At 45.6% G+C, this 27623-nt stretch overlaps 1 protein-coding gene and 1 long non-coding RNA gene across 20 annotated transcripts in view; one reads left to right on the plus strand and one right to left on the minus strand.

Annotated features, from left to right (window-relative positions):
* Nucleotides 1-21109, plus strand: part of CLYBL (citramalyl-CoA lyase) — a 280497-nt gene extending 259388 nt beyond the window's left edge. For 8 of the 15 annotated variants that reach the window (XM_065533437.2, XM_074021329.1, XM_074021332.1 and 5 more), the window contains one exon: nt 2935-3099. In XM_065533437.2, coding sequence (XP_065389509.1) covers nt 2935-3084 — 150 coding nt within the window. In that variant the 3' untranslated portion in view covers nt 3085-3099. Of the gene's footprint in view, nt 1-2934; nt 3100-19860; nt 20666-20965 lie in introns of those variants that run through there. The other 7 variants (XM_074021334.1, XM_015439472.4, XM_015439473.4 and 4 more) reach the window with 4 other exon arrangements.
* LOC107128023 (uncharacterized) overlaps nt 1-27623 on the minus strand; it is a 126154-nt gene that overhangs the window by 38360 nt on the left and 60171 nt on the right. The gene's annotated exons all lie outside the window — the stretch shown is intronic.

The following is a 27623-nucleotide window of genomic DNA, read 5'->3' on the forward strand; positions in this document are numbered from 1 at the left end:
GAATGCTCTGTACCTCTGCTATGAGCCTTGTGCCAGCTGAGGACATAAACACTTCCTGGTGAAATAGGAAACTGGGGCAACATGTAAACCGTTGAAAGGAGAGAGCAGAGTTCCAGTCTGGACCAGCACTGTGTCTATGACCCATCCTAGCTGGGTTTCACACTGGGTAGCATCAAAGGAGGCCAGTTGGCATTGTAAGCAGACAGGGGTGTGGGAGAGGTTACCCTGAATTTCAGTAGCCAACAAACAGAAGTCAAACCAGAAACACGTGTTTTTCTTAGCATTTACGTTTTTGAATGAGGAAAATGACCCTTTCCCATTGTATCTTGAAAATTGTTGTTCCTTGGGGAAATGCTCCCAAAGTTGCCATACCTTTTGATGACGGCAACTTAAATGTTCAATTCTGGACTTTTTTTAAATAAGAAATGCCCTCTTGTTGGGGCATAAGCTCTCACAACAGTGTGGCAGGATGGCTTTTCTTAACACAGAACCATAGAAATTAGAGCAGAGGGGAGACTAACTATTAGGTAATTTCTTCCCTGCCCCATTTGTGGAGGTTTGTTTCCTACAGCAAATTCTCCTGGTGTTTTGTCCAGCAAGGTTAAAATGATTCAAGTAATGGGGCTTCCAGTAGGGACATATGGTTATTTTATCCAGTTAGCATGTTTCTTTCACTTTGCCTATAAACTGGCCGGTCACAGAAATTGGATCTGCAGGTAGGTGACTCTGGATCTTGAGGGGATCTTGGGGTTTAAATAATGTGGGTTCTGTTTGTAAAGATTTTGTGTAAATGGGTTGCACAATTGTATAAAGTGTTGCTTCCAACAAACATCTAGTCTGTTTTATGTCAAATGTGAATCACTGATGAACACATGAACCCTTAGATATTTTGTCCAAAGCGCAGATGACTCTCTCAAAGATAGGAAACTGGTGGTTTGTGTCCTAGTGTGACAGTCATAAATTTCCAAAAGACCTTTTTCCTCCCTCTGATGAAAATTTCATTCAAGTAATGCTTTTATGTAGAAATGACCCAAGAAGGAAAAATTACGTATCTTTGCTTTTCTCTACTTCTTCCTGCTCTCATCTTAAATTATATCCTGCCCAAACACCAAAGGTATAGCTGAAGTTCACAGTTAGTGCTGAGCCATTTGTGTTCTCTACAGTAATAATCATTACTATTATTCAAACATAAAAGCTCTACCTTTTCTTCCTGTCCTCTCCAAATGGCAAAATTCATGGGACTACTTCGACCATGAGCAGATAAATTATTGGGGATCAGACTTTGGTATCACAGAATTTGGGGGATGTTTATTTTAATTAAAAGTCCTAAGGAAATAGTTTGATATCCTTAGTATAATGTTGGTTGACAATCACTTCACATTAAAAGAAATAACAATCAGCTCATATCATCTGTCCCTGTTTGGCAGGCAGTGATTCTGGTGGCTGCTTTGTTTCAGGAAACTGAAAGGTATTTTCAGGCTAAAAAATTTTGCCTGGCACAGTAGTCCAGTGACAGTAATCAGAGTTAGGGCTAGAGACTGACACTGGGGATTCTAGGTTATCTTATCTTATTAACATCTGCTGGAAAAAGTTTAGACATTATAAGTAATCTCTGCTCCTATGTTAATTCCCAGAAACTAAAATGTCTTCAGTGTAGCCGACATCAGCTGTAAGGTCTCAATCCACAATACTAATCAAACTGACTTTCTTCCATCCTTCCAGAAAAATGTATTTTGAGATCCAACCTGCATACCATTAATTGTTTTAGTTTCAAATTATTTGGTAAAATGCTTTAGCCAGGATAAATCATTTCCACATGATTTGTTTTAAATTTATAAAGGATTTTCTTAAAAGTTAATTCCATTTTTATGTCTTTTTTATAATAATGGTGATTCCATTAATATTGGAAAATTATTCATTCAAAATGAATTTAATATGCTTATTAAAGTAATATGATTTCAATAATTCTTTTTTATCAATAAAGAATTTTGTATAGTATAAAAATTGGATACTTGAAAACATCTGAAGCAAATAATCATTTATATTAATTGATATCAATAGAAATAATTTTATATAAACAAATACATATAGCATACATGTTTATACAGCATATAAACATTCAAGTATGTATGATAACATATATTTGCTCAAATCTGTATTATGAACTTAGTGCTAAAGTTTTTAATCTTTCCATGTTCATCACTTCTTAGGCAAAAATGACAGCTAAAGGAAACAGTTGCTTTTTTAAAACAGTCACTAATCACAGGAAATCTTAATATAGGAATTTACCATTTCTTTCCAAATGGAGACGCTAACAGAAAAATGTGAAGGAATAGCACAATGTGTTATGTGTGTCAAATTTTTAAAGATACTTTGCTAGAATATTCATATTTTGAAGTATCTGGCTACAAATACGGCTTTGCTTCATTTTCAGTTTTCCGAACATTCTCTTTGATTCATATAATGGATGTACGTGCTTTGTTTGGTTTTGGAAGGATTTTGTTTAGCTTTTTCAATATTTCTCCTTTGTTATAGCTTCACAAGTTGGCTAAAGCCTGAGGAAGGGGAAGTGTTCATCTTTAAATTCTGGGTTCAATTAACAATCACAAATGTCAAAAACAAGGTCACTACCTGACCTAACAACTGTAAATATCACAGATAGCCAACACTCTCATTTCACTCCGGAGAGAAAAACAGTGCAAGCTGATAAGTTCACATTAATAAGCACATCTTCTACTGGAATATAAACTGGAAACGTATCTCTTAAGAAAGAAAGAAAAAGGAAAGTAAGAGTTTTCTTCCTTATGTAAGTCTCTCCATCTAGAAACTTTACAAACAGTAACACATCCCTCCTCCCAAAATATTGAAAGTAGATCATTTTCATAGGTGTCTGATTGCCGCTCGCACACCTTTCATTTCTGTTTCCAAATGCAGGGTTTTACAAAAGAAATACTGCTTGGTCCAGATGGCCTTCTAGAAGGCTCCCTGAGAGAACGCAGGAGAAGTTTCTCTAGCCAAAAATATTGTTTCCGCTTATTCAAGTGCCAGAAATCCCACTGCCACTCTTTCACGCAGATCGAATAAACCATCTAAAGATGTGGTTGCTGTCTTTGTCAACTGAAAGGGTTGATTCCCCTATTAGACGACAGTGTATCCTCCCACACCCATCCAGCCCACCACCCACAGCATTCCCTCTGGATTTATGAGCAGGAACACAAAAATCAGAGCTGAGAGGTTTGTAGTGAAAATGAAAGATAAAGGGACATAACTCTATTTTTGAGATTCTTAGTAATTGCACTTTTCCCTTTATTTCCCTGTTCATTTAACATTTTCAGAAAGATCGGCCGTAATTTTGACTTTTAAAAGTCCAGTTCTTAGGAAAGCTGAGTCTGCCAATGATGACTTTAAGATTGGATGGATTAACACAAAATTGCAAAATTTTAAACATTTAAAACAAAGTAATGAAATGCTACAAAGTATTGAAATCATATCATATCTTATTTCACTTTTTTTTTTTTTTTTTTTTTTTTTAGTGGCAAATGGTTGATTTGGTATTTATTAGAGGATAAGAGTGTTTTTAATAGGCCGGGTGCAGTGGCTCATGCCTGTAATCCCAGCATTTTGGGAGGCCGAGGCGGGCAGATCACAAGGTCAGGAGTGTGAGACCAGCCTGGCCAGCATAGTGAAAACCTGTCTCTACCAAAAATACAAAAAATTAGCTGGGCATGGTGGTGGGCGCCTTAATCCCAGCTGCTTGGGAGGCTGAGGCAGGAGAATCACTTGAACCCGGGAAGCAAAGGTTGCAGTGAGCAAAGATCGCGCCACTGCAATCCAGCCTGGGTGAAAAACAAGACTCTGTCTCAAAAAAAAAAAAAAAAAAAAAAAAAAGTATTTTTAATGCGGGTTAAATTGGATAATGTTTTAAATTGGTTGTTTTTTCCTTAATTTATAACACATTCTTAAGGATATTTTAATCAAAGTATTCTTTATCCAGGTTTATATTTTTCAGAGTTTTATTTGGTCAGTTTTAATTTTAAAGATGTCATTATTTTAGCTGGATGAAATCTCAGAAATCTTTTAGTCAGATGCCTTCAGTTTATGACTTAATGCACTGAAACCCAGCAAGGCTTCAGAAGCTGCCCAGTGTCACTCATGGCCAAGGTGGAGAGAGGGCTGCGAGCAGAATTCAGGGCTTAGTTTGTAAGTAAAGATATGAAATATCATAAATGTGGCTTCAGTTGAATTACAGTGAATACCCACACTCATGACCAAAACGAGATAGAGCCTTAAATGCACTCAGTCACAATCAAAGTCTGGATTTGGGTAGTTCCAGTGTATGTCTTTTCTTGAGGATAAGCAGAAACCAATGAGGAAAGAGAGAAACCAGGGTATCCACGTGCCTTTCCCCACACGCCTCCCTGCTCAGTGCTGCCCTGCCCTCGTCCCCCAGCCCTGCCCCAGGAAGCCTTCTAGGCTCTGTTCACTGAAAACTCCACTTCATATTATTAGTTATCAGTCGTTCAGTCTCCCAACATAGAATGGAAACTCCCAGAGCAAGCCTGGGGAGCCTTTGACAGAGAGGCCATATCTACTCCAGAGCCCAGTGTCATCTCAAGGACATCAAAGGACAAGTCCTCAGAGTCACACTCTCAGTTACACCTGTGCTCACACACACCCCATGGCGTTCAGTGCCTATGACAGCAAGATCCAAGTGATGGCCAGGGGAGGATCATTTTGTTTCTTGGACACCTTTCCCTCTTTCCTCTTCCTGTATTTCTCCCTCTAAGGATGGATGAGTCTGTGTGTGTATCCTTCTGTTCCACGCTCATTTTCCTTGCCCTGAATTCTCTGTTTCCCCTTTTTGGTTACATCTTTTTCTTTCTCACCACATCATCTCCACACCCCACACCATCCCTCGCCTTCTCTCCTGTAGCTAATTACAATAGAGACTTTCAGAGCATTGTTTTATTTTGTTGTTGTTGTATTAATTAAATAATTTTGTAATTCTTTTTTTTTTTTTTTTTTTTGTGACAGTGTCTCGCTCTGTCACCCAAGCTAGAGTGCAATGGCACAATCTCAGCTCATGCAACCTCCGCCTCTGGGTTCAAGTGATTCTCCTGCCTCAGCCTCCTGAGTAGCTGGAATTACAGGTGCGCAACATGCCTGGCTAATTTTTGTATTTTTAGTAGAGACGGCGTTTCACCATTTTGGTCAGGCTGGTCTCAAACTCCTGACCTCATGATCTGCCCGCCTCGGCCTCCCAAAGTACTGGGATTACAGGCGGAAGTCACCGCGCCTGGCCCAGAATTTTGTAGTTCTTTTTATATTGAATTTTATTAAAAATATAAAGCAACCATTTCCATAATTCTCTCTTTTTTTCCACTTTAGGTCAGTGGGCCTCAAAAAAAAAAAAAAGGTGAGGCAATTTCTTACCACTACCCTAGGGAATAAAGAATTCTCTGGCCGGGCGCGGTGGCTCAAGCCTGTAATCCCAGCACTTTGGGAGGCCGAGACGGGTGGATCACGAGGTCAGGAGATCGAGACCATCCTGGCTAACACTGTGAAACCCCCTCTCTACTAAAAAATACAAAAAGGCCGGGCGCGGTGGCTCAAGCCTGTAATCCCAGCACTTTGGGAGGCTGAGACAGGCGGATCACGAGGTCAGGAGATCAAGACCATCTTGGCTAACACGGTGAAACCCCGTCTCTACTAAAAAATACAAAAAACTAGCCGGGCGAGGTGGCTGGCGCCTGTAGTCCCAGCTACTCGGGAGGCTGAGGCAGGAGAATGGCAGGAACCCAGGAGGCAGAGCTTGCAGTGAGCCGAGATCCGGCCACTGCACTCCAACCTTGGCGACAGAGCAAGACTCTGTCTCAAAAAAAAATAAATAAATAAATAAATAAATAAAAAATAAATAAAAAAATAAATAAAAAGTACAAAAAAAAAAAAAAACTAGCCGGGCGAGGTGGCAGGCGCCTGTAGGCCCAGCTACTCGGGAGGCTGAGGCAGGAGAATGGCGTGAACCCGGGAGGCGGAGCTTGCAGTGAGCTGAGATCCGGCCACTGCACTCCAGCCTGGGCGACAGAGCGAGACTCCATCTCAAAAAAAAAAAAAGAATTCTCTCTACTGTAGCATGCACCTCCCTGCAGCATCTTGGGCAGAAATAGGTACACGAAACACATTTAGTAAACACTGTTTAGCTAACTGGTTTTCAAATTCCTGACAATGCTAAAAAAATTTATTAGATGTACTTTTAACAGTATATATGACATACTTCTGCTACCTTCTAGAAAAATCGAAAGAAGATGTTTCCATCAATTATTTCATCAGTTGTTATTCATCAATTGTACTTTGAAAAAATGTGCCAGTATTTTAGTAAATCTTTCAGTCTCTTCTAGTTAATGTTAACTCATTAAATCTGTGTTCCAAAGAAAGAATAAGCCTGCCATGTATGAAATAGAGGAATTTTAGCATTATTGGTCTTAGCTACAAACTGCTGTAAGTGGCATTCATTGTCTGCTTTTCTCATGGGCAACAGGAGCTTAAATTCGATGTCATAAATATTTTTAAACAAAGACATTTAAACATTTGGCCTGTTACACATTTGTCTTGGTTTTAAAAATAATTTTTAAAAATCTTTGAACAAAATTTCCGGTTTCAAAAAGAAATCTGAAATGGAGGTGATAGTAGCAGAACGCTACACAATTACTAAAAAATCAACAAATTATACACTTACAATGGGTGAATTTTATGGTATGCAAATCATACCTCAATAAAGCCACTTTAAAAACTGAGAAAATTAAGCACAAAACCTAATTTGATGGCAAATGTGTTAACTCCCTTAGATTTTGATACGCTTATAAATCCAATTGTTTTCACCTCAATACATAGCTTTCTACATAGCATACTTGGCTTTATTTTTCCAGATTTCCTTGTGAAAAGATATCGAAAACAAAGACTTGCGTACTCTTGCCTGATTATTCTGCCTGAATATTTTTAAAGAGAAATCTTGCCCTCTACATGTTTAGGCCCCGAGGAAAGTTTTAAAAATAGAAGGCTACCGTGGTCTCTCTGATCAGTTTTTAAAGTAAGCATGGCTCTGGTCCGTGGAGACCCAGACCTGGGCAAGTAGATGATTCGGGATGGTCATATATTCAGATAACTGGCACACACGTGCACCTCAGCTCTCCTCGCTGCTGTTTGGCCGCCTCTACCTTTCCTGCCCTGCTCCTGCCAAATCCATCTTCCAAGCCTTCTACTGCTTCTTCTTCCCCATCGCACCCCCGACTTCCTGGAATTCTTGGTAAAGTCCCAAATTAGTCTTACCAAGAACAACACACAAATCTTTCTATTTTCTAGCTCCATCTTTCCATTTATTTAGCTAAAGCTAAATAATTTCACCCTTCCTTTGTAAAAAGCAAAATGTTAATGCTGTCCATTCATTTTGCATCCACTCAATTTCCACATTCCAAGAAACGTCCCCCCTTTTGAACAAATGTGTCTATCCATCATCTTTGCTATACCTCTTCCTTTTCTGGTCCATCATCTGCTGAAAGAACTGTGTCCTGTGTTTCAGTACCTCCTCCTCAGTGTAAGCCAAGCTCTGGACTTCAGATCATCTGCATTTGATTAGCATCTGTCCTCTGCTGATATTCTAAGTTTTTAAAATTTTCTAAATTTATTTGTTTTCCTCCTGAGGCTCTGCCAAATATATAGCATCCCTGAGTCTAGTTGCTTAAAGAGACAACTAAATCTGTGATTTATAAGACTTTAGAGGGGACAGGAAGCTTCAGGCATGAGCCTGTTTCTGTTCATTGTATTTTCAAAGACACTGATGTCTCTCAAACTCTTGCAGGTCTTAAAACGACTCTGAAATCATAAAACCCACTTAGAATTCGAACAGTCTGCTTCTCACTGAGCCATTCTGTGATAAGTGGAATTAAATAATCTCTGGCCAGCAATAACAGTAGCAATACCAGTAGCAATGGTGGTAGCAGTAACCAGGCGAGCAGTGGCCATGGGAGTGGTAATAATAACCAGAGGAGAGATCATCACACTCCTAACAGTAGTGGTGGCCGTCATGACAGTGGTGTGGCCACAGTAGTGACAGTGCTGGTAGCATAACTGCTCCCATTTATTGTGAGAGCCTGTTAGGTGACAGGCCATTGTTCATATATATATGCATATATGTGTGTATATATGTGTGTATATATGTGTGTATATATGTGTGTATATATGCATATATATGCATATGTGTATATATGTATGTGTATATATGCATATATACATATATATGCATGTGTATTATGCATATATATGTATATATGCATATATGTGTATATACGTGTGTGTGTGTGTGTGTGTGTATATATATATATATTTTTTTTTTTTGGAGATGGAGTCTTTCTCTGTTGCCTAGGCTGGAGTACGGTGGTGGGATCTCGGCTCACTGCAACCTCCACCTCCTAGGTACAAGCGATTCTCATGCCTCAGCCTACTGAGTAGCTGGGATTACAGGTGCATGCCACTGTGCCCAGCTAATTGTATTTTTGGTAGAGACGGGGTTTCACCGTGTTGGCCAGGCTGGTCTTGAACTCCTGACCTCAAGTGATCCACCCACTTCTGCCTCCCAATGTGTTGGGATTTCAGGCATGAGCCACTGCACCTGGCCCTTGCATATATTATTTTATGTAATCCTCACAACAGCCCTATAGAGGCGATATTATCCCCATTTTCCAGATGAAGAAATTAAGACTGGGAAAGGTCGCTTTATTCATTGTGGATCACACAGCTGGAAAAGGCATTCCTGGATTCAAAGTCAGGTGTAACAGAGCCCAAAGTCCACATCCCTAACCTCTGCATGAAGCTGCTTCTAAGGGAAACACCAAGAAAAGCCAGATCCTTTCTCTCCAGGGAGCTTCGTTACCCTTCATTGCAGCCACAGGCTACTGAGAGCCACCGCAGGCTGTGCCCATCCTGGAAAGTGTCCTGTTTTTGCATAGAGAAGATGATCCCCTGTGCTGCTCAGACCATCACTGACCTGGCAGGTAGAGCTGCCCCAGAAACACAAGAGGCCTCGCTTCTGTGCCCTCCTGGCCCTGCCCTCTGAGTGACAGCCAGAGAGCTACAGGGGAAGGGACGGGAGGGATAAAGAGGAGCTTCTCCAGGCTGCTGCACCTTTCAGAGCTTGGAAAATGAATCCACTAACTGCCCAGGGTACACAATTCTCCCAACCTCCTGCATGACCCCCAAACTCAGGACCCTCTGTGAACCTGTACCTTCTGGGGCCTTCCCCAGCCGCTCAGCATGCTGCTCCCATCTGACTTTTCACCGTGCTTCCCAGTCCGTTGCAAAATGAACACCACCCCAGCCCACCCCAAACCCGATATTCCCACTGTTACATTCTTATGAATTATTTAAAGGGCTTCCCCATCAAAGGCCATGGAGTGTCTTCAGTCTGAATTCCATGATAGGTAACCATAGATTAGCACAATGTGAATTGGTGTCTATGTTGAGTGACTTTAGTTGAACTCTCAGAAATCTCATGTAGAGATACATTAGCATCCGTAAATTATCTGGCAATAGGAACGAATGGCTGCTGAATTTCAATTCAAAATATTATTAAAATACCGATCAAATTATCACTACAATTTAAAGTGTCAAAAAGATGAAAAACACGTTCTATACGTTCTAAGTCTTCAGTCATATTCTTTTACTATCTTCCTGACAGTTGTTTATTTATTTAATTATTGAGACAGGGTCTCACCCTGTTGCTGGGGTGCAGTGGCACGATCATGGCTCACTTTAGCCTCGACCTCCTGGGCTCAAGTGATCCTTCCACCTCAGCCTCCTGAATAGCTGGGACCACAGGTGCGTGCCACCACACCCAGCTATTTTTTTTTTTTAAAGACAGAGTCTCACTATGTTGCCCAAGCTGGTCTCAAACTCCTGGGCTCAGGCAATCCTCCCATCTTGGCCTCCCAAAGCCACTGTGCCCAGGCTTCATTACAATTTTTAAAGATGTTTATTCATAAAACAAAGAGTTACTGATAATCAGATATTACACAAGGACCAAATATCACCGCCTTTAATCCCCCTAACAAATGCTTTAGGTATTTTTAAGACTTAAAATGTCACTCATATATTGTATTATTGAATTCTACTATTTCTAGTATTGTAATAAATTACAGTAAGAACTTTCAAATGGAAGCCCAGGATGAAAAATGTTATATTTTACTCTTTCCCAAATTCTCATTAAAATTGCAATTTCATGCATTTGCTTATCTGCACATTATATGTATTTTTAGCCTCATCTTAAGTAATAATATTTCTGAAATAGCTTAGATATGCCATTTTTATAAATTATATTAAATATAATTTAATACATAGTATATACAAAATAAATATGTAGCTGTATTCGAATTTTCTCTATAATTATCCCAAATACCAGTTATCAGCCATACTTTGGGTTACAATGATTAATAAGAAGAATTTGAGATTTGGGGTGAAAAGCCTTAGATTCTAGTCTTGTCCCCTTAAGTTCCTATATAAGATTAACTAGTACTGAATCTTATTTTTTGCACCTATAAAACTAAATAATCATGCCTTCTGTACTACAGGTGAGAAAAAGTCTTTGAAAATATTTTGGGCCGGGCGCGGTGGCTCAAGCCTGTAATCCCAGCACTTTGGGAGGCCGAGATGGGCGGATCACGAGGTCAGGAGATCGAGACCATCCTGGCTAACATGGTGAAACCCCGTCTCTACTAAAAAATACAAAAAACTAGCCGGGCGAGGTGGCTGGCGCCTGTAGTCCCAGCTACTCAGGAGGCTGAGGCAAGAGAATGGCAGGAACCCGGGAGGCGGAGCTTGTAGTGAGCTGAGATCCGGCCACTGCACTCCAGCCCGGGCGACAGAGCGAGACTCCGTCTCAAAAAAAAAAAAAAAAAAGGAAATATTTTGGGTCAGGCACGGTGGCTCACACCTATAATCCCAACATTTTGGGAGGCCACAGCAGGCAGATCACTTGAGGTCAGGAGATCAAGACCAACCCGGACAACATGGCGAAACCCCGTCTCTACTAAAAATACAAAAAGTTAGCCAGGCTTGGTGGGGCATGCCTGTAGTCCCAGCTAGTCAGCTAGTGGGGAGGCTGAGGTGGGAGGACCACCTGAACCCGGGAAGTCAAGGCTGCAGTGAGCTGTGATCGTGCCACTGCACTGCAGCCTGGGAGACGGGAGTGAGACCCTGTCTCAAAAAAAAAAAAAAAAAAAAAAAAAAGAATATTTTGTAATAGTATAAAGTACTATCAAATGAAACCTCTTTTTTGGGTAATGGGTCTTCCTAATGGCATTACCCTCCTCCAATTTTCAGTTTGGAAACTAATATTCCAGGGCTTACTGAGAGTATAGTTAGCTAGAGTAGAGGTTACAGTTGCCAAGACAATCTTCCTGTTTCCTCCTCAAGGAAACTAACATCCTTTCCCCCAGATCTACCCCTCCCCTGGCGCCCAGAAAGCCGTGCCAGACAATCCATCCATGCTGTCCCACTCGGAAGTAGGGCTGGGCCAGGCCAGCCCAGCCCAGCTCTTAGCTTCCCCATCGGTGGATTCTCGGACCACCTCTGGACAGAGGAAAAACACCCAGAGTGAAGGAAAGGAAACAGGTGGTTCAACTTCCTCTGCTTGGGGTCCAGAAAGGAGCACATATGGGCCCATCAGTGTGTGTAACAAGAACAGAGGAACCCCACTGGGTTTCAGTCTAGCTTCATCTAATAGAGACTGTCTTTATGTGCTTTGTCATAAGAAAAGTCAAGCAGCTAATAAATAGCAGAACCGACTGGGCGCAGTGGCTCACGCCTGTAATCCCAGCACTTTGTGAGGCCGAGGCGGGTGGATCATGAAGTCAGGAGTTCAAGACCAGCCTGGTCAACATGGTAAAACCCCGTCTCTACTAAAAATACAAAAATTAGCTGGGTGTGGTGGCGGGAGCCTGAAATCCCAGCTACTCAGGAGGCTGAGGCAGGAAAATAGTTTGAACCAGGGAGGCGGAGGTTGCAGTGAGCCGAGATCGCGCCATTGCACTCTAGCCTGGGTGACAGGGCTAGACTCCATCCCAAAAAAAAAAAAAAAAAAAAATTCAGAACCAGTATTTTAAAATGTCATCTCTCTTCCAGATTGCTTTCATTTAGGCTGGAGTAGGCTGTGTATCCTCAGGCCTAGGAGACAGCTTTTGAGCCATAGAGAGAACCACAGAAAGATCCAGTGTCTCCTACCACACCCCTTAGTTTTGTGTATCTGTTATGTCACTGGTGACCAGAGACACGAGGCTCCTGCAGAACAAAGAAAGCCAACTCCACGCACACTTCCAGTCCCCACGCCCTTCTCCTGACTCTTCTGGCATCCCTGACCTTCGAAAGCTGACTTTTAAAGCACTGTTCTTTGAAGCCCTTCCCTGGTCAAACCAGCGCCATTGTGATGGCTCCTTCTCTCTGCAGCTCCTTGGCCCTGAAGCACCACAGACGTCATAAACTCACTTGCCCTTTAACTGTTAAGTCACTTGCACGAGTTAACTAGAGCCCAAACCAACATGAAAATTTTTTTTTTCGTGAAAAGCTCTCACTCTGTCACCCGGGCTGGAGTGCAGCGGTGCCATCACGGCTCCCTGCAGCCTTGACCAGGCTCAGGCGATCCTCCTCGCTCAGCCCAGGAGTGCTGGGGTTACACTACCACACTGGCCCCAGCATTACCCGTTTTGAGGTCAGCCACAGTGTCCTACCAGAGGCTCAGCAAGTGTTGGCCAACTGAACAGTGAATATTGCCAGACCAGGGGCACAGAGAGACACGTGCAGATAAAGGAGAGGAGAAAGTGCGCTCAGAACTGGAGAGCTTTGTGGAGACCTGGGGTGGTTCTGTCTTCTCCTATCACTGTCCCCCAGTCAGCCAGCGCGTACCCCAGAAAGAGCCATCATGTGCCCTGCTCTGTATTCCTTTCCTCCTCCTGTCCCTTTCCCCTGCTTAGCTGCTCCTCACCCTTCACATGTCAGTTTAAACATCACGTCCCACAGGACGCCCCACCTGATCAGGTTAAGTCCCCTATTGGTTACTCTTCAGCTCCCCTGTGCCTTGCTTTTTAAACACACGTTCTCATTCATAAGTAATAGTCGTTTCCATCATTGTCTATTTAATGTCTTTCTCCCCATTAGACTGGAAGCCCTGTGAGGTCAGGGACCACATCTGTCTTGTTCCTGCTGTCGCAAGTCCCGGGGCCTGAGGCACGCCAGGCGTGCAGTAGACTCTGCATCCATGTCGATGCAGGGAACTGATAGGCACAGGTGTGGGCCAGGGCATCCGGCACAGCTTGATGGGGTGGGAGGCAGAGCCCCATATCCCTGAGACCATCTGGGATGAAACCTCACTGCACATTCCAGGTGACTTAAAGACCCAGCAGGTATGTGTGATAGCAAAGCTTTGCCCAGACAACTACAGCCCCTTCCCTAAGGTCCCAAATTAAAGAAAAAGAATGACCCAAATCACCAACTATCGAACCTGTGTCCCTCTATTCAGGCAGGTCAGTATTGCTGCTCTTGGCTTTTCATTCAGCCTTTTCCATCATCGCTAGGTCAGCAGTCACAGAGCATCTCCTGTGTTCCTGGCAGGTACTGGGTACTGGGTACTGGGTGCTGGGTGCTGGCTCTTGGGAGTCAAAGGCACGTGAGGCCTGGCACCTGCCCACAGGCGCCTCACGGCATTGTGAGAAAGATAGCAATGTAAACAAATAGATAGGAACACAGGCTATACCAGGATCTGCACAGGGAAAGGGTGGAGAGGGATTTGCTTTACCAAGGAGCCCTCAAACACTTCATAGAGGTGACAACTTGACATCTGGAAGCATCAGGAGGAGTTTGCCAGACAGGGAAAGGGCCTTCAGAGGGAGAGCAGGGCATGCGGCAGAGCTGCAGGGCAGTGTGTTTTGGGGGATGGATCTCAGGGGACTGGCAGGAGACGAGGCTGAGGGGGGCAGGGTCCCATCATGGGCAGGCTTGGGTCTCCAGTGAAGATACTGCACTTAATTCTGCAAGTCCAAAGAAAACCACGGCGAGGTTAAAGCAAGGGGATGATTCCATCAGATCTGTTTTAGAAAGATAACAGCATGCTCCCAACTAGAAAAGTGCCACCCCCTATAAACATCCTGGCACCATGTCCCTGAGAGCTCCGGGAGCCAGCTTTGGAGCCGGGAAGCCTCACTGAGCTGTGGGTGCCTGGCACCCAAACGGACATCCTTCAAATGAATGTCACAACAAAATTGAGAGGGAACCGAGGGCACACGAGGGCCTTTCTAAGGACTCTCCAAGTGGGAGAAGTTGAAAAACAGGAAAGAAGAATGCAGCAGTGCCGGTGAGAGTGTCTCTGGGAGCATCATCTTCTACCTTTTTTGGGGAGTTTCAGGGCGCTGTTGACTTTGTAGGTAAGGAAGAGCCATATCCCAGGAGGCCACAGCTGGGCTGAGAGATTTGGCAAGTGGAAGGCACAGCCAGGATCTCGAGGAGAAATTTGATCATGGCCAACACTGGCTGGAAGTTTAGGAATTCCCTGGGAACGGCTGTGAGGCCAGTCATTCATTCATTGAGCAGAAAGACTTAGCACCATATGGGAAAAGGGTGATACCCCAAAAAAGAAGGACTCTAGCAGCTGTATTCAAATAGTAGTGTTGAATTCTCACAGAGAGCTCCCTCTCAGGGAGCCACAGCAACACCGTCATCAGAATGTGGTGTTGGAACCCCCTCAGTGTCCACAGAAGTTATTTGGAAACATAGTGAATAGGGAAAGACTTAGATCAGTTTGTGGTTTCTAGAAAATTACTCTTTTAGGACTGTGGAGAAAAAAAGTCAAGTACTAAGTGCCAGAAATGCAAAATATATGACAATTTCCCATAGATGTGATTACTGTTGTCATCACGCTGGCATCACCTCTTTCACTGTCAAATTGTAAGTCAGATTATGTCAGTGCTTATCTGATCAACGGGCAATGGCCGAGGTGTCAGAAAAACCACAGTTTGATGGTGACTGTTTCCTTCCTATGCAAAAGACACGTGTGCTGGCCTTCACCTTCAGGAGTCTGAAATCATAGACATATGTGTAGTAAGATGTGCAAAGCAATTGACCAGTGATTTATTACAACACATAACACCATAGGTAACTGTCAAATAAAAGCCCAAGATGTCCGGAGCTCCACGGCAACGCATGGAGATGCCTGGCATTGCTGGTAGGTACCCGTCTGTGTGAGCAGTGCAGTCCCACAAAGATGGCCCAGATTGGGAAGAAGTGCAGCCATTGTAGGCCCTCAGATCGTCCCTGTGCTCACCACCCTGGCCTTTTCTCCAACTCTTGTTGCATCAGGTAGCACCTGCTTCTTCCTTCCCTCTCCCCTCCAGCGAATGGTAAGCTCCCAAAGGGCAGGGCCAAGTCGCATCCTCTCACTGTCCCAAGCGACTGGCACAAGGGAGCTGCTCGGTCCATTCTTGACGGATGAATGAATAAGTGGTGATTAACCTAAGAAAATTCTGCCATTTCGCATCTTGGGGATGCCTTACAAGAGAAAGGCATCATTTACAGAAGGCTGCAAGAGGGCTCCTCAGTTTATAGACCTACATATCCAAGCCGGCCTAACCATTTCTACCTGGGGGAGCTAAAACATGGAAGCTCTCAAACATGCATATGCATTAGAATCACCAGAGGAGTCCCCGTCAACCTCCAGGTTTTCTGCACAAACCTTGTGGGACTGGGCCCAGGAATCTGCATTTTAACAAGCCCCCCCCCCGCCCATTATTCTGATTCAGGGAGTCACAGAACACACTCAGAGAACCCTTTTCAATCACCAGGCCCCTAAGAGCACAGGCTTGGCATTAGATAGAATCAGCTTTATCCCTGTTCTGTTATATATTTCCTAACTACAGGGCCAAGTTGCACATGTTTCTTAAGCTCCTCCTGCCTCAGTTTCCTCAGTTATTAAAAGGGGATGAGTACAAACTCAAAGACAGAAAGGAGAATGGTGGTGGACAGTGGCTCATGCCTTGTAATCCCAGCACTCTGGGAGGCCGAGGCAGGAGGATCACTTGAGCCTAGGAATCTGCGACCAGCTTGGGCAGCATAGGGAGACCTTGTCTCTACATAAAAAATTAGCTGGGCATGGTGGTGCTCACCTATGGTCCCAGCCACACGAGAGGCTGAGGCAGGAGGATGGCCTGAGCCGGGGAGGTCAAGGCTGCATTAAGCCGTGATGATGCCACTGCACTCCAGCCTGGGTGACAGAGTGAAACCCAAGGATTCTACTTTTGGCATCCTTGTTAAAAGTAGAATGGTGGTTGCTGGGGGCAGGGGGACATGGAAATGGAGAATTGTCTAATAGATACAGAGTTTCAGGGATTTGGGTGGGGGGAGGTTTAGGATGGAGTCTCGCTGTGTCACCTAGGCTGGAGTACAGTGGCACGATCTCCGCTCACTGCAACCTCCACTTCCCGGGTTCAAGCAATTCTCGTGCCTCAGCTTCCCGAGTAGCTGAGATTACAGGTGCCCACCACCACACCCAGCTAATTTTTGTGTTTTTAGTAGAGACAGGGTTTCACCATGTTGGCCAGGCTGGTCTTGAACTCCTGACCTCAGGTGATCCATCTGCCTCAGCCTCCAAAGTGCTGGGATTACAGGCGTGAGCCACCGCGCCTGGGCTGCAGAGTTTCAGTTTTGCAAGAAGGAAAAGCTCTGGAGATCTGTAGCACAATGTACATAGAGTTAACACTACTGAACCGTACGCTTAAAAACATCTAAGATGGTGAATTTTATGTTATATGTTTTTGCCACAACTAAAAAACAAAAGTTTTACTGCGGATGGATAATGGTATCTACTTCAAAGTGTTGTTATGAGCATTACATGAAATAATGTATTTAAAGTGCCAGGCAACAGGCCCCAGACTAGGAATTGCTCAAAGAATTATAGCTATTATTATGACAGTAGCATGGGTGTTAAAAAACTTAACCATGAGGCCGGGCGCGGTGGCTCACACCTGTAATCCCAGAACTTTGAGAGGCCGAGGCAGGCAGATCACCTGAGGCCAGGAGTTCGAGACCAGCCTGGACAACATGGTGAAACCAAGTCTCTACTGAAAATACAAAAAAAATTAGCCAAATGTGGTGGCATGCACCTGTAGTCCCAGCTACTTGGGAGGCTGAGACAGGAGAATCACTTGAACCTGGGAGGCAGAGGTTGCAGTGAGCCGAGATTGCGCTACTGCACTCCAGCCCGGGCAACAGAGTGAGACTCAGTCTCAAAAAATATATAAATAAATAAATATAAAATATAATCATTAAGGAAGATTTCAAACCTTCCCCAAAAATCCAAGTAGCTTTTTGATGAACTGCATTTTTCCAAATCCTGACCAATAGACTATTTTCATCTCACCTATAGATCCACATGTTTAAAAAAATGCCACCTAAATTACAAGTGGCTATGTGAGAGCCTGGGAATATTCATGCTAGGCAGTTTCGTTCATAACACTGAAATCATCCATTTGCAGAGATGCAGGACACAGAACAAATATGCTACATGTTGTTTTGTACCTTAAGCTTCATTAAAGAAAATCAAGCAAAACCTGCCACCATAGAAGAAATGATCTCCCAGTCTTGAAAAACTATGTGAAGTGTTTTTCATCTTTGATATGCACATGGAACCCAAAGCAGTTTCGGGAACGTGGCACAGACTCACGGCCACCGTTTGGATTCTCTGTGCACCGTTTTGATTTCATGTGCGTCTATGCTAATTTCGTCTCCCCAGCCTATTGTTTAAACCCTAGCAGGACAGATGTGCTGTTTTACAGGGCCATAATCCACTTGGTGGGCAGATAACCAAGAGGCCTTTGGTCTTCATCATTTACTCCAATAAGAAAACTAGACGACTGCCTTGTAAAACAGCATGTGACCCAGGCCCTGATTTCCACGTAACGCCAACCTACAGGACCTCCTCGGAACTTCCAGCCAAATTAGGAAAATTCCTCCTGGTCATCAGCTCGAGGCTGAATTAAGTTATGGAAAGGACAATCTGGGGGTATAAACAGTAAAAACAAGAGGACTGGGAAGTGACTTGCAGTACAGGAATTTAGGCCACACAGGTGTTCATATGAGTAAGAGTCATCATTCTAAGGCTGAGAAGGTTGGCCACTACTGGTAAAAATCCTGATCCTAGTAGGCTTAGAATCTCTCTCAATCGAAAGATAAATCCCAAAAGTCATTGCTAGGGATTCCCCCCATTTTTCTTTACCTCCATCCTATGTATAACCATAACTTATTACCTCTCAGCCCTCATCATGGGAGCCCAGCACTCCTATCCCAGCAGCCCTGAGTAACATCAGCATTGACTGTTGGGAAGTGGTACTTGTGAAATCCAGAAACAAGCTGCAATAGATGCAAATGGACTGTCATCAATGTGCCTTAGGATTGCCCCAACCACCTCCAGATATCAAAGGACCCCTGCACCCCACTCCCACCAGCATCCTTGCCCACAGGTCAAAGCAGGGTGGATTAGGATGAAGGGCTATCATTGTAAGCAACAAAAGGAAGTGATGAAAAGAACACAAATAACCAGACATTAACTGTGGGTTCTGAGCATGCTGCTTTCTGTCCATTTAATCTGTCTTTTGCTGATGCACTTAAAGAGGCTACCTTGTCTTCTTAATGTGGGGATCTCTGATGAAGGCTTGAAGCTCTGAGACCCAAGCATCAGCCCCAGCTCTGGCTTTCCCTAGTCACATGACCTTGGAAGATCACTTCTTTTTTTCCTTCTTTTATTACTCTGAGCCTCCGTTTCCTCATATAGAACAGGGCTAAGGTTACTTGACACAGTCTATATAAGTATGGTAGAAGTTTTTTAAAAAAATGAGTCTGTAAAATGGGGCTATTCCAGGAGATTTTAGAGATGCCTTCTCATCTTAACATTCAACAGATCTGTGATTCTTTTGTTACAGCTCATGTCCCTGGTATTTCTTTCTTTTTTTGAGATGGAGTCCCACTCTGTTGCCCGTGCTGGAGTGCAGTGGTGTGACCTTGGCTCACTGCAACTTCCGCCTCCTGGGTTCAAGCCATTCTTCTGCCTCAGCCTCCCAAGTAGCTGGGACTACAGGCATGCGCCACCATGCCCAGCTAATTTTTTTGTATTAGAGACAGGGTTTCACCATGTTGGCCAGGCTGCTCTCGAACTCCCGACCTCAGGTGATCCGCCTGTCCTGGCCTCCCAAAGTGCTAGGATTACAGGCATGAGCCACGGCGCCCGGCAGTCCCTGGTCATTCTAATGGTCTGTAAGTGTGCACCAACAGACTCATCTCTTTGTACTCAGTACTATCCTACCTTGCATTTTCTCATCACCTTATCATGTTACCTCTCAATTATGTTACAGCAAGACGGTAAGATTTTTCCATTAGCCTGACGGTACAAATTTTTAAAACAATAATCAGTTGCCAGAATATATTCCTGCTTTTAAAGTTCTACATAATATTTCAAAAATATATAGGGAAGTATTTAGATTTTCCTCCCACAGCTGTTTTCTGCTTGATTTCAAGAGCTAACTGAACAGTTTCCTGTCTTGTGTCCGATGTGTTTTTCCTCTCCATTAAAATGCTGAAGATTTTTATTCTTTTCCCGTCTTTAGGAGAAAAAAGAAATCTCTCCTCTGTAACTTACTTTGGCTTTCTCAAAAGTTGGGTAGGAAAGTCAGTATAATTCAGGTGGAATCTAAAGTGTTCTTGTTGTGCAAGTGTGCACAGAAAGGAAACCTATCATTTGAGCATTCTTTCGGAAAGTTCGCATTCTCTGTTTTCCAGGGAGCCTTTACTTTCCAAGGGAGTATGATCGACATGCCATTACTGAAGCAGGCCCAGAACATTGTTACGCTTGCCACCTCCATCAAGGAAAAATGATCTGTTAAATGAAGCTCTCATCAGGTGGGCTGAACATATACAGTGGGTTTCTTAAAGACAAACCACAATACTCAAAGCAACGTGTTAGGATGCCAGATTGGGACCTGACTCCATTTACAGTTCATGTGAATCACGATTTTGTTGTTGTTGTCTTACTGGCCAGTTATTCCCCTAAAAAAAATGAACATTTTTCCTTTTGGATCCAAGTTTATGACTTTATCATTTTTAGTGTGTTACAAATATGGGCTTATGATTTCACAGGGAGGTAAGATCCTGGGGAAAGATGGGCTGTGAGAGGAAAAGTAGGTCTTTAATGACACGGTCTTTCCCAAATAGACATATTCCCTCCACCCTTCTCATGTTACTAAATGTTTCCTGCTTGTTCATGTGTACAGCTGACACCACAAATAATTTTAAGAAAGCCAGGCCTTTAAAAAATAGCAACAACATTAAGGGCTCATCTCTATTTCACTAGTAATCTGATAAAACAACAGAGATGGCATCAGAAAAGGATACTAAGTACTATATTGGCTTAAAAAGACACTTTCTAAAAATAAACTTTCAAAACTGGTTACTATTAACCTCCAGCCACAAAATGAAACATCCATCTCCTTGAACTGCTAGATGATGAACAGGAAAGCTGTCATCCTGGGTGAATGCTGTGGGTCAACCGTTACTGGCAATTAAAAAATAAATGTGCAGAAACACACGACCATCCATTCTCCCCCTTTATTTTCCCGTTTAACTGTTTGCCATTGAGGCCATTTCCCCCTGGAAATGTATGGCCGAGACAGGACTCCCTCAGTCATAAACTTGTAGCGTCTCAGGAGACACAATGCCCCCGAGCTGGTGCATGTGGCCCCTGCAAGATTTGCATCACATTAGAGATGCGGCTGCAGGTCAGATGGGTGGTGTGGTTAACGGGCTTAGTAAAGCTGTTTTGAAGAGGTTAACCCAGCTTGTAGTAAGGGTAAATAAACATAACAACCAGCCATTGTTCCCTATTCAGCATGTACTCTTATATTGAAGGCTAAAGGGTATTGAAGCTGCAGAGGGATCAACTTGTGCTTGCCAGAGGACGCCAATGAAGTTTGAAACACCAACAATCAGAGATTTTGTTTCTGTTCCTCATTAAATCATGAGCTTTTGTGCCGAGACTCTGGACGACTGTTCCTTAAGAAATTAACAGAATGGGAAGTTTTAAACTCTACACCAACCTTTTCATGACCTACACAGCAGCAACACTGCTACTCTTAGACAAACACCGCGGGGAAGGCTGTTCTGTTTATTTAAATTTGTAAATAGAAAACAGTTGTTTTTTACTTTCATTTTTCACCTCCTCCTACGCCCTTTTGGATTATTTCCTCCGCAGCCCCTAGCGTGAGCCCCAACCAGGCCTCTCCTTTTCCCCACTTCTTGCAATTCCCACAGGAAGCCCGAGAGGTGAGTGGAGCTGAGGTTAGACACCAGGAGAGGCACCATCACATGAAAGCACGGCCGCAGAGTCCCACTGCCACCAGGTGACCCCCACCCTCCCCTCCCCCCCCAGGGCACAGCAGAGAGGGACAGCCATGCGGGGAGTCAGCACTGGGCAAGATGACTCTGGGGATCATCATTCTGTAAAGACAACAACTCATTTCCCAAACACGGGATCCAGGAGACAGAGCGCTCCTGAATAGAGATGGCACACGCTCCGTGGGGTCCCTCATAGAGCAGTGCCACCCTCCACCCTGGCTGCCCTGTGCTGCCCCAGAGTGGCCAGAAAGGAAGGTGGGAGCTAGCCCCATCCTCACTCAGAGGCGGGAAAGAGGAAGATGGCCTCTTACCAACGTGAGAGCAGAACGGCCTCTAACCACACTACTTCCAGACCCCAGACGGGGCAGCAGCAGCAGTGCCTGTAGGAGCACCCACAGCACCCACTGTTGCAGCTGAGACCCACCCAGGATGGGACTCCTGGAGTCAGGTGCGCACCAGGTAACCCAGGACCACGCTGCGCACACCAGGCTGCCCCTCTGCTCGGAACGCAGAGGCATGGGAGGATGGCTTGGCAGTGGGAAGACTAAGGAAGGCCTCTCTCACTCTGCCCCTGCCATACACACCTGCTGAGGGTGTTAGAAACCGCGGAGGCAGGGCTGGTCCTAAGCAAAAGAAGAAAATAAACCCCACCTTGTCCTTCCTATGGGCAGCCCTCACCCCAGTCTGACTACCCTTCCCATCCTCCAGCCTAATCCAAAGAAGCCCTTGGCTTGAGGCGATGAAGGGCTTGCATTCTAGTCTGCACCCTGGCCCCACAGGCAGCCAGCCAGCCCGCCCCACACAGAGGAGCCTCCTCAAGACCTCCCCAGCCAAGGAGCCCTAAGACCTGGGGAAAAGCAGGCCCCTCCGCAAGGTCCCTGGGTGGTACGGAGGCCTGACTGGCTAGGTCTCCCGCTGCTGGCCACTCCCAGGCCATGGTTTCCTAGGTCCCAACCACGTCAGACTGCTAGCCACGCCCCTGCCCTCATCCCAAACTGCTTTGTTCAAACAAAACCACCTTGTTTCAGTCTCCCCAAATGTCCAGTTTATTATCTTCCTCATAATCCATGGTCCCTATTAGGGTAGGATCATAAGACTAGGACCTATGAGAGTCACAAATCTGGACCAAAGTCCCATTCCCTGAACAGAGACCCAAATGACGAGGGTCCCAGAAGAGAGTTCAGTCCTGATCAGAAATCCATGGTGCCTTAGTCCTTGAAGAACAAAACTCCAGGAAGAAGATGCTGGAAGGCAAAGGGTATTCCCCCTCTTTCCCCACTCGCATCTCTGTGGTGCCATGGGTGGGCCCAGGTGCCCTGGGAAAGGTGGGAGAGCAGCCAAGGGTGGGTGAGTGATCTCCACTGAGCTCACCAGGCACCCTGGACATGGGGAAGTGACAGCTGCCTGGCTCCTGAGCCAGGCATGGGTGACAAGAAGAGGACCTTGCAGCTAATCTGACTAATTAGAAACCATACCTGTTTATATTTTGTGTAGCTCATCACAAGCCGTTTAGCCATATCACCCCCCTGTTATTAATTCTTGGGGTCTAAATTATGGGTAACACTATTAAAACATTATCAGAACTAATGAGAAACAATTACTTAGAAAATGAGCCGGGACAAGATTGAGTCGAGAACATCAGTGGTGATCGCTGTAGATTAGTTTAATAAATCATCAGGTGCAAGGCAAGACTGACTGTATGTATGCAAAGCCCCGTCACGGGAAAATGAAATTGAGATTTTTTTTGCATAATTTTTTCATTAATCTCAATAGGACCCGTGTGGTGTAGATTGCTTTATTCCCCTAATACCTTGCCTGAGGGGGGGTGCCCAATAATGTCTTCATTGTTTTACTGAGGTCTTAATGACAATCTGTGACAACCTCATTTTAATGTATAGAGGATTATATCAATACAGTCATGTTTTATTGAAACGGTGGAGGGAACTCCAGTCCGAGTCGGGCAGTGTCTGTGAACACAAGTTAGGAAGTTTCTCGGCATCCGGGAGCCTTCCCGGCTGATGTCCCAGTGTCAGTCCTCCCAGCCGCCCTCCCCTCCTCTCCTCCAGGGGCGGCTGGGAAAACAGTCCTGCGGGATGAAGACTTCACCGCCTCCGATTTCAATCTGAAAGTAACTCCTTCCCTGGCATATTTCGCTGGGCAGATAGAACAAACCATGTCGTTTTCCCCCGTCTCTAAAATAGACATATTATTATTCACACTTTTGCACCCGGTCGTTTTGCAGGAGTTCGGGAAACTGACGTGCTTCATTGGGGACATTGTAATTCTGTAACAATGCCACGAGGAGAAAAAAGGAATACGGGGTTCTTTGTTTTGTTTTAATTGGAAGAACCTTCTGCTTTTACGATTTCGGTTTACCGTGGAAAACCGAATCTTCTGTGTGTTCTTTCTTCTAGTACTAGAAAAGCAATGAATGGCACAAAACAGGTTCTGAGACGGCCTGCGAGGCCCCGAGCTCGTGGACGCGGCTGAGGGTCCGTGTCACCCGCGGAGCCCCTGCCATGCTTCCCGGCTCATCTTCGCGGGGAGCGGAAACCCCAGCATTTCAGCGTGAAAGTCTTCGACTTTCTTTCCGCGCTGTATTTCCCACGGGCGGAGCAGGGTACCTGAGCGCGGCCCCCACGGAGGGTCCGTGACTTTCCCAGACCCCGCTTGGCGCCCGCAAGTCCGCGCGTGGGACCCAGCAGCTCTGCGCCGGCTGGCTTTGGAGGGGGTGGTGTTCGTTTGTTTAAATTCCAGTTGTTACTTGGCAGCATATCGCCTTCCCAGTCAATAAGAATTGCCCACGACGTATAGAGCGACTTGCGGGAAGGGGCCGAAGCCGTCGTTAGCGCCTGGGCGGCGGCGGCCACTCAAACCCCGTTTCCGCCGAGCGCGCTGCAGCCTGCGGGGCGAGTTCGTTCTGTTTTGACAAAATCATTTGGGACTTCTTTGTCACTCATGCCCTTCCTTTTAAATGATTTTTATTTTTTTCCCACTGTAAGTGACCGGCTGGGTTTTACTTTTGCTTCTTCCGACGGAAAGGGCACCGCGAGCCGGGGTGGGCGGCCCCGCGGGCAGGAGGAGCGCAGGGGACACGCGGTGGCCGCAGATGCCGAGCCCTGCGGAGCCCCGAGGCTGCGTCCCCTGCGCCCCGGCTGCGCGCGGAGCCGGGGCCGGGGCCGAGGCCGAGGCCGGGCCGGGGGGAGCGTGGCGGCCCAGGAGGCCTGGACTGTGGGCCCCGCTCGCCCGCCCGCCGTGGGCCGCCCGGAGCCCGCGCGCCTGTCGCGCAGCCCGGCTGTAATGGTGGCAGATCAAAGGCGGCCCCATGTCCCGGTGGAGCCCGAGCCCGGGACAATCCCGCGCCTTTGTGCGCTGTTGCTAGGAGCCCGAGAAACTAAGAGAAAGTGTCAGGAGCATGTTAATCAGACTCGTTACACTGTAACAATAACGTCTCTCTCGGGTCTCCCAGGCCCCAGCACCCCCGTGCACCCCGCTCACAGGCCGGACACCTGCGCGGGGCCCTCGCGCACGCTCTGGGGTCCCGCCGGCCCCAGGGTCCCTGCAGCCCCGAATCCGCGCCCAAGCCACGCGGAACGACGAGCCCCGAGGGGACCCGCAGGCTCCCGGTGCAGCTCCCTGGCTGTGGTCTCCTTGACCAAAGCCTCGGCCTCACCCCGCCAGGCCGCAAGCCCGAGGGACGAATCGGCCACTGTGTTCAGTCACAGTATTCGAATCAAGAGGAAAATGAACATTCCCTTTCTGGTAGCTTTTTGGTTATGAGTTTTTGCAAAACTATGAAGTCAACTTTGCCGATTTCCCTTGGGAATCCCTGGAGGCCACTCTAAGTGGTAATCGCAAGTTTAAGAAGGAAATGGGGAAGTTTTGCTGAGAGTAAAGATGTCCCCGAACTTTTTGAAGGGATTTGTTTCATTCATTCGTTTAGTCATTCAACAAACACCTGTTGAACCCGACTAGGTGCCAGAGGGGCCAGTCACAGGACTTATTCCAGATGAACTTTTCTTTTGAAATTAGAATGCCCTTGTGGAAGCCAAAGGAGGAGCAGAAGCCTAAAATAATGTCAAGTGTCAACGCAAAAAAAGTGCCATTGGCTACTACAGTGTGTGATGATAACAAGAGAGGTGCGAATTAGGAATTAAAAACGTTTGAAAAACTACAGGCCATATGCTTTGAAACCAGTCACTTCTTCCACCTTTCATCTCCCTCTCCCCTCCAGTTTTGGTGGGCAGGAGCTCTGCCAGACTGCAGTCCTCAACCTGTCAGAGGCCAGCCTGAGGTCTGAGGAGTGAGGCCAGGCCTTCTGTTTGTACACAGCCTTTCAAACTTGCAGAGAGACACACTCCATCCTGGCCCCATTCCCCTTTGCTCATACGCAGGGAATTGGAAAACTGTCCTCAGGCTTAGGGCAGAATTTGGCCAAGTTAAGGTGCTTTTCTCCCATACAAGCTCTTGTTCAAGAACCAACCCATTCTGGAAGGTGTAGAAGGGGGCCAGATTTCCAGAGTCTAGCTACCCGCACCTAAGTCACAGGACAAAGCTGGCTGTCACGAGAATGGGTGTAAGACAGCCTCTGAACTCCCCTGTGCCTACCACTGACTGAGGAGGAATCCCGAAACTGCGTGAGACTCCTCTGTTGGTGAAAATTTCTCTCTCACTATTGCATGCAACATGTAAACATACAGAAAACTGCGTCGGGCACAGTGGCTTCTGCCTGTAATCTCAGCACTTTGGGAGGCTGAGGTGGGCAGATTACTCAAGGTCAGGAGTTCAAGACCAGCCTGGCCAACATGGTGAAACCCCATCTCTACTAAAAATACAAAAAATTAGCCAGGTGTGGTGGTGCGTGCTTGTAATCCCAGCTACTCAAGAGGTTGAGGCAGGAGAATCGCTTGAATTCAGGAGGCAGAGGTTGCCCAGGATCCTGCCACTGCACTCCAGCCTGGACAACAAGGGCAAAACGCCGTCTCAGAAGAAAAAAGAAAGAAAGAAAGAAAACTGGACAGGTTCCCTGGGGATTGGAGCCCCAGGCCTGGAAGGAACTTTAGAGATTCCTTTCATTACATAAATAAAAGAGTTGATACGCTGAAAACTCCATCTTACAAAAAACCAAGAGAGGCCGAACGCTGGCTATATGATGATGTTAAAATAGCTGGCTAAAAGGGAGAGCTTCAGTGACAAGAAACTGGATTTCTTTGGTTTACATAACGCCAAATAGCTGGTTTGGCTGGGTTCTGTTTTGTTTTTAAACACTGAATCAAATTTCCTTCATAATCAGACACACTAATAGAATCAAGAGAAAAATGAACATTCCATTTCAGAGAGCTCTGTGGTGGAGTTTCTCCCGAAGACTACACACTCTAGGCATCTGGCTTAATGTGAAAAAGGGGCATGGGGGTGGTCTTTCGAGTTCTGTGAAAGGAAGAACGTAAAAACCAACATGAACTTCTGGCTTCGATTTTCTGGGAGAACTGTGCTGGCTAGTAACCCAAACCCCACATGAGGACAAGGGCACATCCATTTTTCCCCATCCAATTTCCAGGGCCTGAAATTCGCGCAGCGGCTCTCGGGAGATTCTCCCAGGCTGGCAGAAGGGAGCTCCAGCCACTGCCTGCCCCCGCCCCCGTGTACCCACATCAGTGACAGCACAGCTCTCTCAAGAGGCCCTGGCCACTATCCACACTGATCTTTTCCGAAGCCTTTGCACAAGCTGTAACCCTCCCTCTCTGTGACACCCAACAAACGCCAAAGCATTCTTCAAGACACAGCTTGAAAGCCACTCCTGTGAGGTCCTCCCAGCTCCCCCAGAGACAACTTGCTGCTCTTCCCTTAGTCCTTCTGTTGCATGGATTGGATTTTCATTATAGTGGTTGTTTAGATGTATGTGTCCCCAAAAATAGTGTGGATGCCTTGAATATTGGACATTGTCACACATCTCTGATCCCTCTCCTGCTCTTGCCTCTCATCCCCAGCATGAGCTTGTGGAAAATGTGTTCATTAAAATCAGGACCTGAGTCTCCCTCCTCCACTTAGGTTCTGATCCTGGCTTTACTACTAATGGGTTAGGTCACGTGCGGACAGAAGAAGCCATTTATTCTCTCTGAACGTCAGCCTCTTCAGCTACCCAAATAACACCT

This window comes from Macaca fascicularis, chromosome 17 (assembly GCF_037993035.2).
Source record: "Macaca fascicularis isolate 582-1 chromosome 17, T2T-MFA8v1.1".
NCBI classification, from domain to species: domain Eukaryota; kingdom Metazoa; phylum Chordata; class Mammalia; order Primates; family Cercopithecidae; genus Macaca; species Macaca fascicularis.